At 34.0% G+C, this 12873-nt stretch overlaps 1 protein-coding gene across 2 annotated transcripts in view; it reads right to left on the bottom strand.

Moving 5' to 3' along the window:
- Lmbr1 (limb development membrane protein 1) overlaps window positions 1-12873 on the bottom strand; it is a 116236-nt gene that overhangs the window by 24018 nt on the left and 79345 nt on the right. For both annotated transcript variants that reach the window (XM_033764443.1, XM_033764441.1), the window contains 4 exons: window positions 12703-12780; window positions 3541-3614; window positions 3212-3302; window positions 1838-1904 (listed from right to left, as the gene is read on the bottom strand). In XM_033764443.1, the coding sequence (XP_033620334.1) occupies window positions 1838-1904; window positions 3212-3302; window positions 3541-3614; window positions 12703-12780 (310 nt within the window). The remainder of the gene's footprint in view (window positions 1-1837; window positions 1905-3211; window positions 3303-3540; window positions 3615-12702; window positions 12781-12873) is intronic.

Raw genomic sequence — 12873 nt, 5'->3', positions numbered from 1 at the left:
AGTGAAAATGTTCACAGCTAGGAATTTGGTTGTTAAACACATTCTCTATTCCAGTCTTACAAGCTTTTCAGCTAGTAAATCAAAATCCTGCTATACACTAAGATAATATTCATGACAATTCTCTATATTTTACCTTCTTAAACTCAAAGACTCAATTCCAAAGGGTTAATAGAGGAATTACAAAGTAACTCTCTAGTTTGCATTTCCCATAATACTAAAATAAAGCTTTATCTTTAGGCTAGAAATTTGCTTTTTTAATACTATGAAAAGCCTCTATGAATCTGTTTAACGTATTTATTTCTTTTCATCTATTCAGTGCCACCGGGCATAACATGTACTGCAGTGTGTTGATATTTTGCAAAGCACCACATGACTCACTGTACCCTAATGCACTCCATTAATCCTGTTTGGACAGCTGGGTCCAGGCATTTGTTAGCTGCATTTTAATTGTTCCATCTTTCTTTCTTTTTTTCTTTTTATTTATCTCTATGGCAAACTGCTTAGGAATTTAATTTGTCAGCCTTCAAAAAGTAAATTTTACCATTAATTTGTCTTCTTTGTATTAAAACTATGTTCAGAATGTAATTTTCTGCCATAAAATCAGTACATATTAACAATTAGCAATTAATCTTAAGTAACAGCACAATAAGTTAAGTCTCCTAAATGTTGAAATGGTAGAATGGATGCCTTATCACAAACTATCTGATAGACTATCATAACACATACGATAATGTTTACATCCAATCAGTTTACCAATGTGCACATTTTTGGCATTTTCAAGATTAGCACACTATAAGCAGATATCAAAACAATAACAAGCCCAAAGAGCAAACACGTAAGACCACTAAATATGTGGGGTTTGGATTAGCTTGTGGAATAAAGTTCCTTTTAAATTTAGTTTTAATTCCACTTTGTATTGAAACATAAAATTATTTGCAATGCAAAGTTCCCACTTTCTTGCACAACCTGCATCCTGATGGCTCTGAGTCGTGAATGAGTAACCAAGATGACAGGAGAGCAAAAACAGGAGCAACTTCATGGCACTGCAACTGCTGCTTGGAGCAAGGTGCACAGCTTTACTGATGCAATATTTCAGATCATGTTCTAATTATTAATTTCTGAAGCTAAAGCTTAAGTCTAGAGAATCAGACAGAACTAACAGAAAATTTTAGTCATTCTTTGTCAGCCTGAAATAATATTTAGCCAACAGTGGAGCATACAGTCTGCAACGGTGCTTTGTAAAGATAAAAAGGCCAAATAGTCTTTCTCAACTATTTAGAGACAAAGTGGGAATCTGTTTTACTTTGAAAAGATGACCAAAATCTTCGGCATGCCAACAAATGAAGGAAACAGTACGAGTGCCAAACCATGGAGACTAAAGGATGGAAAGGTGTCCTCTGAGATTACAGATTTATAGATTTTTAAAAAACACACAAAATTTTACCTTTGAAAAGACATTTCATATAATAAAAATTAGTTTAATATTTTCTAGACTTTTTTTTAATAAAGCCATGGTTTCCTCATTAGAAGACTTAAAAGTTTAACTTGTGAACGTGATAAAACAAACAAACAAACAGAAAAACCCAGTCTATTGTTTGGAGAAGGAATGTTTTCAGTGTTGACAAAAAAAGGTCTTTATTTGACAGAAGTGCTTATGTTTACTATGGAACTATACATAAGTGAAGTACAGGACTAAAATATAATATGATGTGGGAAGAAACACTGTATTTTCAAATTGATCTTTTTGAAGGAGTTTAGACAGTAAGAGTTAGAGAGATTGGTAAAGACATCTTTAAAAGATGAGACTTTTAAATGAGCATTTCTCATGTGCACTTACCCAGTGTTCTGGACATTACAGGCAGAGCAGAGCTCAAGACCAAGATTGATACACAATTCCCAATGATCTGTTGAGAGAAATCAGAATGAATATTGGGCAAGGAAACAGAAGACAATCACAAAGCCATTACCATTCTGGGAAGTTACTGTGGAGCACAGTCACCTATCAAACTTTGCAAACTTCTTAATGACACTTAATCTTAATGATGCTTAATGTTCAATATAAAAAATTTTAAAGATAATAAACTTTTTCAACAAATACAGTTTTATTTGTGATTTCTAGAAACTACAGTCTACAAATATAAAGTTATAGAATATTTAAATTGATCTACACTTAGATAATGCATTTGACATTTTTATATGGTTTTCAATTTCAAAAAGTTTTACTTTTTAATAAAACAGAATTACAACATTTAATACTGACTATATTTTTAAATAAAACAATTACTACATCTAATACTCTGACTATATTTTTAAAGTCTAATTATTGGTAAAGTTCTCAAATATCTATTTCTAAAAACTATTGTTAGATTTAACTTGAGAAATGCTGGAAATCTAAACATCTAAACTCTAATAATTCTTTTTCAATATATCTTATGCTTATTCTTTCATATTAAATAGCAGGAGCTGAAAATATTAATACATATAGTTGCTTAAACTAGATACTAATACCTCAACTGTTTACTGACTTCAAAGAAGTCATAGCATTATATATTTGTGTATATAAATATATATGAGTATATATATAAAACTTCTCCCCTTTAAATTGGCTAAAAATATGGAATGTATAAATTTTTAAAAATACAGCAGCTTTTAGTCATTCTTTTTCAGCCTGTGGGAATATTTTACAAAGATTCAGTCACTATATTAGATAACAGCCTGTGTTATTCTGAAGCCAATGAACATAGTGTAGAAAGTCAAATTAGACTCAGCCAGTGAAATGTTTCTGAATTGAACTCTTCTGTCTTACTTTAATTATTCAGATTTGAAATACTTTGTCTCTACTACTTGTAGCAACTAAGTTCTTCAGATTTCAAACAAGCCCCCTGAAGTACAGTTAGTACAATCAAAGTTACTCATTAGCAATACGTTTTCTTTAGAGGAAAAAAGAGTCCTTTCAGGAGCCTTCTATAGCTAGTTAACAAGCTCTGCAGTTCTATGCATTTACAAATGAATGGACGCCTTCCAAATTAAACAGAGTACATCCTTTTCCCACTCATTCAGCATTTTGAAAATCTTCCAGTTTGTGTTTATGCAACTTACAAACAAATATCTATCACAACAGATGACCTTTCAGAGAGATTACTAAATAAAACAGTTCATTTGTCTTGGAAAGCAAAAAGAGAGGCTATAGTCACCTAAGACTTTATCCTACCTTTGTCATGGTTGTGTCATCCTTCTTGGGTGTAAAGTTTCCAAAAAATCGTAGGCTATAGAAACCAACAACGGAAGACACCATAAGATAGCTGTGAGAATGAAGGAAAAACTCTCCAAAAGAATGCAAGTTTCCATAGATTTTCAGCAGCCTTCCAAAAGTCTTAGGGCCCACAGGAAAAGCAAAACAAAACAAAAAGCCACTCTGAGTGCTTGAAGAAGACTGACTTGTTTTTTCTTCTAGACAAGTGTCTTAGTAAATTACCACTGTCCCAGAAACTAGACAGAAAACTTGTTAACAGACAGAACATTCAGTCAAAGAAAGGATACAAAATCAAAATGATTTCAAGTGCAGCTCCCACAATACCAAAAGTAGAGAGAGAGGCATTTCCTATTCCAGGACCCTGAGGGAGAAAAAAGCACTTTTTAGAATTCAATGACACCATTTTATTTGGTTTTCCTAAAATTGTTTCATACATATAGTTTAAACTAGGAATGTTTAATATCGTGAAATAACACATACATTTTCAAAGGCCAATAAAACATGTCATTAAAGTGATTTCATGAACAAATTCAGCCATCATGTTAACAACGTAAACAAGCTCAAAAAATCTGATTTAGGGAAGGGTAGGGGAAAGGTAATAAGGGGAAAAAAATATGAGAATGAAAAAATGGAAATAAAATGTTTGTAAATGGGGAGGGGAGGAGGGGGCGAAGGGAGGGCAGGCACAAGGGGAAAAAATGAGAACCAAGACCTGTCATGTCTTTAAGATACAAGATCCCAATAATGAATGTAACTGTACTGTATACCTAAAATGTACCAATAAACTCAGTAAAAAAATCTGATTTACCTCAAATGTAATTTAAATTACTTGTCAAAATAATACTGTTACGTTTACTGCTTTAAAATGGAATTATTTGATAATTGAGAAAAAATACTGAATACTCTTAGAGGAACTTTTTAAAATTTTAAGACAGGATCTTGCTAAGTTGCACAGCCTGACTCCAAACTGGCGGCCCTCCTACCTCAGTCTCCCAAGTAGCTGTGATCACATTTGTGGGCCATTGCGCTCAGCTGTCTTTTTTAAATAGACTAGTGCCACAGGAATAGACTATTTAAAAAAATAGGAATAGACTATATGCCTATCTAAAGGCATATAATCTTTATGCCTGAGTCAACATAGAAAAATTACACAAAGGATGTAAAAATCTAAGCTTAGCTTAGGAAGAAAGTAAATGAATGTCCAAATCTTCCACTGAAACTCAGAAAATTATAAAAAATATGATTTTTACAAAGTAATGCATAATTTTTTCCTTAACATTATGTTTACCTCAAAATCTATCTTTATCTAAAATTTAAACAAAATCAGCCTGGGATTTAGCTCAGTGGTGCCACTGCCTGCCTCTCAAGCACAAGGTCCTGAGTTTGATACCCAATACCAAAAAAAAAAAAAAAAAAAAAACCTTAAAACAAAATCAAAACAGAAAAAGCAACATTATATAATGAGATATGAAACAAAAATATTCCCCTACTAAAGTAGAAACAATATTTTCCCTCTAGTACCAGGGATCAAACTCAGGACCTTGAACTGAGAGGCAGGCATGGCTAAATCCCCAGCCCTAGAAACAATATTTTCAAAGCTTACTAATTAAAGATTAAAGATGTTATCTGAATAAGAGTTACTTTTCCACCGCCAGCTTACACTACAACACCAGAGACAAATAAGAATGTATAGTCAGCCTAATAAAAAAAGATAAATATTATACATATTATATACACTCTAATTTTGGTATAAAGAAGTAAGAGCAGTAATGGAAATTTCATATATAAACAATTTTGCCAAGCTTTTGAAGAGGAAATGGGGTTTAGGACATGATACCCCAAAATCTGGCAACTCTGTTTGAGAAAACCTGAGAAAGCTACACTCTGACCTCTGGAACTTCTCCTCTGAAGTAAGTAGGAGACCATTACTAGAGCGCCCCTAAACCCAGAGGAAAGAGCATCCTCATCTGTGATGATAGGTTACACAGGCCTTGCTGTGCATGGTTATGACCTTCAATAATATCCTCTTTGTCTGATCAGACTTACCAGACACACAGATTTTCTTGTTTCTTTGGGTCTCCATTTTTTTTTTAAGCAAAACATTTATTGGTACAGTTTAGATATACATAATGATAATATTCATCATTGGGAATTTGTACCTGTATATGATTTAACCATTGAAGGGCAAGGAGGAGAATGGGAAAAAAAAAGAAGGAGCTTCATTTCTGAAGGCTCCTATACCATATGAAACTTGTATAAAATAAATTTGTCCACTTTTCTCTTGTTAATGTCTTTTCATACAGAAGCCTCAGTGATGAACATTATGCTGGGTGAGAAAAAGATATTTTTTCTCCCTTACAAAGTCCTACTGGCCAAATAGAGAATATTACAGAATATTCCCTCTCTTAAAAAGAAGGCTACAATCCATCCCAACAGTTGCATAAATCTCAACACAGAAACACAAGAGTATGCCAAAACAAAGGAACATGACTTCTCCAAAGGTCAATAACTCATCAGTAAATGAATGCAAAGACATCAAACTGGATAAAAGGCTGGACAAAAAGTCCAAAGACTGATTTTTTTTTTTAATGATCAATGACTTCAAACAAGATGCAAATAAACAGCTGAATGAATTAAGAAAGACCATTCAGTATATGAAGAAGCAATTCAACAAAGAGAAAAAAATTATGAAGAAGAACCAAACAAATCTTACAAATGGAAAGTGCAGTAAATCAAATCAAAATCTTAGTGCAAAGCCTCACCGAGACTTAGTCAGGTAAAGACAAGAGTTTCAGGACTCGAGGATAAGGTTGCTCAATTAACAACACTCATATACTAATGAAGAAAAAAATAAGACAGGTATAAACAAAACATCCAAGAACTCTGACACATGCTTCAAAAACCAAACATAAATTTTGGCGTAAAATAGAACACCAAAGTTCAGACTAAAGAAATAGAATCTAGAGCTGGGTGTGGTGGTGCACGCTTGTAATCCCAGCACTCGGGAAGTTGAGGCAGGAGGATAGCTGCGAGTTCCAGACCAGCCTGGGCTACACAGTGAGTTCCAGGTCAGTCTCAACTACATAGTGAGACCCTGTCTCAAAAAACAAAACAAAACAAAAAGAAAAAAGAAAAGAAAGAAAAAGAAACAGAATCTAATCAATGAAATAATAGCAGAAAGTTTCCCTAATCTTGGGAAAGGCATGGACATCCAGTTATAGGAGGCACTTAGACTTCCAAACAGGCATGACAAGAAAAGAACCGCCTCATGTCATATTAGAGATAAAATGTCAAGAGTACAGACCAAGGAAAAAATACTGAAAGCTGCAAGAGAGAAACAGCGATCACTTATATAGGCAAACACATCCAAGTAACTGCAGACTTCTCTACAAAATCCTTAAAGGCCAGGAGGGCATGTATTTCAAGTCCTGGGAGAAAATGACTGCCAACTTAAATGACTATCCTTCAAAATCCAAGGAAAAATAAAGACTTTTCAAGATAACCATAAAGTAAAAAAATTCATGACCATTAAGCCAGCACTGCAGAAGATAAAGGAACCCTACACTCAACAGATAAAGAGTAGATTAGCTGTTGTGAATTAGAAAAGAATCAAACATCAAAAAGAAAAAAAAAGCAAAATGACAGGAGTTAATACCCTACTATAATAACTTTAAACATAATTTTTTTTTAAGACAAGATCTTGCTATATAACCCAGACTGGCACCAAACTAGCAATTTTCCTGTCTCTATCTCCCAAATGCTGGGATTATAAAGTTGAGCTCCCATGCCAAGCCAAGTCTCAGTTCTCCAATTAAAAGTGGCAGACTGGGGCCCAAGGCCAGGGATTTAGCTCAGTAGTGCTGCACCTAACTCATAAGTGCAAGGTCCTGAGTTCAATCCCCCATGCCACAAAAAAAAAAAAAGTGGAAGTCTGGTAAATTGGATTAAAAAATAAGATCCAACCCTTTGGTGCCTGCAAGAAACACATCTCACTAACAAAGACAAACATATAGAAAGTGAAAGGATGGAAAACAATATTCCACACAAGTGAAATTCAAAAGCAAGTAGAATCAGCTACACTCATATCTAACAAAACAAACTTCAAAATTAGTCAAAAGAGACAAAGAAGACCACTACATATTGGTAAATGGAACAATCCACCAAGAAGATATAACAATTGTAAATATATATGCACCAAACTATTACTCAGTTTCATAAAATAAACACTTCTCCGTATAAAGAAACACATAGGTCCAAATACACCAATATTAGATAACTTTAACTTCAAATATTCCACTCTGACCAATAGATACATCAGTCATCCAGACAAAATAAATCAACAAAAACCTATCAGTTAACACCTGTCATGTAAAGGTACAAGATCCCAATAATGAATGTAACTGTACTGTATAATTAAAATGTACCAATAAACTCAATAAAAGAAAAAAAACATATCAGTTAAACTACACCATAGATCAAAGGGACTTAAGAGATATCCACCAAACATTCCTTCCCCAAGGAACAAAATACACATTTTTTTTCAGCAGCCCATGAAACATTCTCCACAGTAGATCATATTTTGGGTCATAAAGCAAGTCTTAACAAATACCATAAAATGAAATAATGTCTTGCATCTTAATAGATCATAATAAAATGAAACTAAAAATCAAGAGAAGGAGAAACTATACAAACATATGGAGATCAAACAATTCACTTTTTGTGTTTGTTTGTTGGTACGGGGACTGAACTCAGGTCCTTGCACTTGCAAGGCAGGCTACTGAACCGCTGAGCTAAATCCCCGGCCCCAAACAATTCACTTTTGAATCTATGGATCACTGATGAAATCAAGACAGAAGTTTAAAATTTCTTGAATCAAATGGAAAAACAACATACCAGAATATATGAAAAGGCAGTTCTGAGAGGGAAATTTATAGCTAAGACTAGCTAAATTAAAAAATCAGAAAGACTACAAATAAATAACCTAATGATATATCTCAAGGTTTTAGAAAAATAAGAACAAACCAAAACCAAACCCAACTGAAGGAAATAAATAGTAAAGATAGAGACTAAAAGAACAATACAAAAGATCAATGAAACAAAGAGGTAGTTCTTTGAAAAGATAAACAAGATTGATAAGACCTTAGCCAAAAGGGAAGTCCTAAACCAATATCATTAGAGATGAAAAAGGGGTTGTTACAAGAGACACCACTGAAATTCAAAGGATTGTTGGGTACTATTTTGACAACCTATATTCTAATTGGAGAATATTTTTAAAAATCAGTACATTTCTAAACATATATGACCTACCAAAATTTAAGCAAGAGGATATAAGCACATCAATAACAATGAGTGAAGCAATAATATAAAGTATCTCAAAAAAGAAAATCCCAGGACTAGATGGATTCACTGCTAAATTTTACCAGATATTTAAAGAACACTAGGGAAGAAGAGAGAGCAGGGTATGGGGAAAAAATAAAAACCAAGATGTAGCATGTAAAGGTACAAGATCCCAATGATAAATGTAACTGTATGGTTTACTTTAAATGTACCAATAAACTTAATGGGACGAAAGAGAGAGATAGAGAGGGACAGAGGGAGGAGGAGAGGCAGGGGAGGGGAGGGGAGGGAGAGGGAAGGAAGAAAAAGAAAGAAAGAGAAGGAAGGTAGGAAAGAAGGAAGGAAAAGAAAGAACACTAATGCTTTTCAAACTAGTCCAATATAGAAATAGAAAGGAAAGGGATGCTTCCAAACTCATTCCATGAGGCCAATATCACCTTGATACCAAAATAAAACAAAGACACAACTGTATTAGTCACTTTCCAGTCACGGGGTAAAAAATACCTGACACCTACAACTTAAAGGAAGAGAGGTTTATTTTGGCTCATAGTTTCAGAAGGTTCATTCAGTCCATGGTTATCTGGCTCCAAGTCAGAAATGGCATAAAGGAAGGACTTGAGAGGTGAAAGCTGCTCAGCCAATGGCAACCAAGAAGCAGAGGGAGAAGGGAAGAGCCACAGATAAGAATACACCCTTCCACATTATACCCCCAATGACCCTCCTCTTCTTACCAACCCCATCTCAGCTATGAACTTACCAGTAGATTAACCAATCCACTGATGAGTATAGCATCTCCATGATCCAATTACCTTCCAAAAGTCCCATATCTGAATACATGAGACATCTGGAGGACATTTTAGACCTAAACCATAACATCAACTAAAAAAGAAAACTTCAGATCAACATCCTTGATGAACACATATGCAAAAACACTTAATAAAATACTTATAAACCAAGCTCAACAATATATCAAAAAGATTACACACCATGATCAAGTTGGCTTGGATGGTTCAACATATGCAAATCAATAAATGCAATACACCATACAAATAGAATCAAAGATAAAAATAATCACATGATCATCTCAACTGATATAGAAAAAGCCTTCAACAAACTTCAGTATCCCTTCACAATAAAAGTCCTGAAGAAATGGCTAAAGGGGAAGTGGGAGGGGGAGGGAAAGGAAATAAGGGAAAAGAAAAAATGTGAAAAAAGGAAAAATGGAAACAAAGTCTTTGTAAATAGGGAAGGGTGGAGGGGGTGAAAGGAGAGCAGGGGTATGGGGAAAAAATAAGAACCAAGATATATCATGTAAAGGTACAAGATCCCAATAATAAATCTAACTGTATTGTTTATTTTAAATGTACCAATAAACTTAATGGGGAAAAAAAAGTCCTGAAGAAATTCAGTCCTGAAGAATCATACCTCAATATAAAAAAGGCTCTATATAACAAACCCACCACCAACATAATCCTAAATGGGGCAAAGCTAAAAGCGTTTCCCCTAAAATAAGGAATAAAATAAAGATACCCACATGCACCATTTTTAGAGCTGACAAATTCAGCAAAGCAGCAGCAAACAAAATCAACATTAAATAGAAATCAGTAGCTTTTCTATACACCAAAAATGACCTAGCCAGAAAGAAATCAGAAAAATTACTCACACTAGCTTTAAAAAGAAACACCCACGAATTAACCTAACCAAAAAGGTGACATTTTTCCACAATAAAAATGACAGAACAATGAAGAAAGAAAATGAAAACATTAGAAGATGGAAAGATCTCCATCTTCACAGTTTGGCAAAATTAATATTGTTAAAAAGGCCTATTACTAAAAGCAATGTAATGACTCAGTAAAATCCCCATCAAAATTCTAATGACATTCTTCACAGAATTAGAAACAATTATCCTAAAATTCATATGGAAATACAAAAGACCCAGAATAGTCAAAGCAATCCTAAGCAACAAGGGCAAGACTGGAGGCATCACAACACCTGATCTCAAATAATACTACAAAGCCATAGTGACAAAAACAGTATGGTACTGGAACAAAAAAGGGCATGTAGAAATGAAATAGAACAGAGAACACAGAAACCAACCCATGCAACCAAAGCTATCTGATTCTTGACAAAGGAGCCAAAAACATGTATCAGAAAAGATAGTCTCTATAACAAATGGTACTGGGAAAAGTGGATATCCATATGTAGAAGACTAAAAATAGATCTCTATCTTTCCTAACCATTAGGGAGATGCTGATCAAAATGACAGAGATTCCAACTCACCCCAGGCAGAACTATTATCAAGAATACTCTGATAAGGATGCAGAGGGAAAGGAACTCTTCTACATTGCTGGTGGGGATGTAAATTAGTACAGCCACTATGAAAATCATGGTAGCCATTCCTCAAAAACTAAAAATACAGATACCATTTGATCTAGCTATACCATTCCTTGGTACAAAGAAGAAATTAAAGTCAACATACTGCAGGGATACCTGCATACCTATGTTTTGGCAGCAAAATTCACAATAGCAAGATATGGAATCAGCCTAGGTGCCCAGCAACAAATGAATGGATAGAGTAAATGTGGTATATATACACAGTGTAGCCCTAAAGAACAACATTTTGTCATTTACAGAAAAATAGATGAAACTGCAAGTCATCCTGTTAAGAAAGTAAGCCAGACTTACAAAGAGAAGCATTGTGTTTTACCTAATAGGTGAAATCTATTTTTAAAAACTACATGGCACGAACATAGAAGGGAAACCATTATTAGACAAGAAGAAAGAAATAAGGAATGGGGAAAGGATAAAAGGGAGAACAATGGAGGGGTGAGTATGATGAAAATATTTCATATGCCTATACAAAAATACCACATTGAAATCCAGTATTCTATAAAATTAATAAGTACTAATAAAAATATATTTCTAAGAAAACAGAAGGCTAAAATAGTATTAAGATAATTTATCTATACAGCCACACATGCATCCCCTCAAGGTACAAGGCTCTCTGTGCTATGTACTAAGGGGCTAGTACAGAACTCTACCACAGAGCATGGAACTCACCGTTTCATTGGTATGCTACAAAGAGTCAATAGGAAGTCTACACAGGAGTAACTTCCTGGTCTATCTAAGGATTTAAGTATAAACAAAAGAGACACAAGACCAGGTAAAAGATGAGTGTCATTTATTTGTTTGCAGAATGAAGTGTGTGGAAGTCAGGGGTGGGGAGACACACAGCTAAGTGAGTGAAAGGGTGACGGCAGATGGCTCAACTCCAGCATGATGGTGGCTAGTCAAACCCAGAAAATGGTTAAAGGAAAAACAAATAACTTCATCTCAAGCTGGAGGGAAGGAATTAAGACAGACACTGACATTTTTCTGAGAGGAAAAGACTATCATCTGGTTCAGAGAGAGATGAGTGATTCATAAGTCTGGAGAGTATTAAAATCACTGCTATGCAGAAGGTAAAAGCTGTTGACTTAAAAATATATAATAAAATGTCAAAATGTAAATGCCATTTTAAATATCCAAAATTTTATAGAGAAACCTATAAAAGGTATGTCTGATATGAATATTTAGTGGTAGCTAATTTCTATATAGAAAATGTATTCAAATAGGCTAATTGATAGAATTTAGTAAAATCATCAATTTCTAAATAAGAAAAAATTTTAATTCATAAAAAGTACATCTGACTCTCCTCCAGTAAGTAACTGTATATTTGATATAGATTCATCAAGTGTACAACAGTTTTGAAGCATAAGCCCCTATATATATATATTTATAAATCCCATGTCTATGAGGTACTTTTTATACAACACTATTTTAAAGCATGCATTGTCTTAAAGAATCACGGATACAAATGTCAGTAAAACCAAGATCATCTCTGACATGAAATCAGGAAAAAATTGATATACTTGAAAAAAAAGGGCCTGATAATCCAAAGTTTTAAAAAATTACAGTTTATGAACACTATTTACAAAAGCTAACTAAAGATATTCATACACTTGAAGTATATACAAGGAGAAAGGTAGTGTTTTCTTTAATTACTTGAAGTACTTGGGTATATGTATACAAAAACTTGCAAATGCAAAACATCAGAAAGCATTTTACTTTACCCTTGTTCCCTTTGGCATTGCTGTTTCATCAACCAACAGGCAAAGAATATTACACGCCACTAAAAGGACAGAGATGGACTGGAATACAAAAAAGCAAGCTGTCAGCTCTCAACTCCAAAGACTTCTTTGACAATGTACAAATATTAAAATCTAAGTAACAAAGCATATGTT

Source organism: Fukomys damarensis, unplaced genomic scaffold (genome assembly GCF_012274545.1).
Source record: "Fukomys damarensis isolate Sample0158 unplaced genomic scaffold, DMR_v1.0_HiC HiC_scaffold_16, whole genome shotgun sequence".
NCBI classification, from domain to species: Eukaryota; Metazoa; Chordata; class Mammalia; order Rodentia; family Bathyergidae; genus Fukomys; species Fukomys damarensis.
The sequence above is the reverse complement of the archived record's forward strand: the minus strand, read 5'-3'. Positions and strand labels throughout refer to the sequence as shown.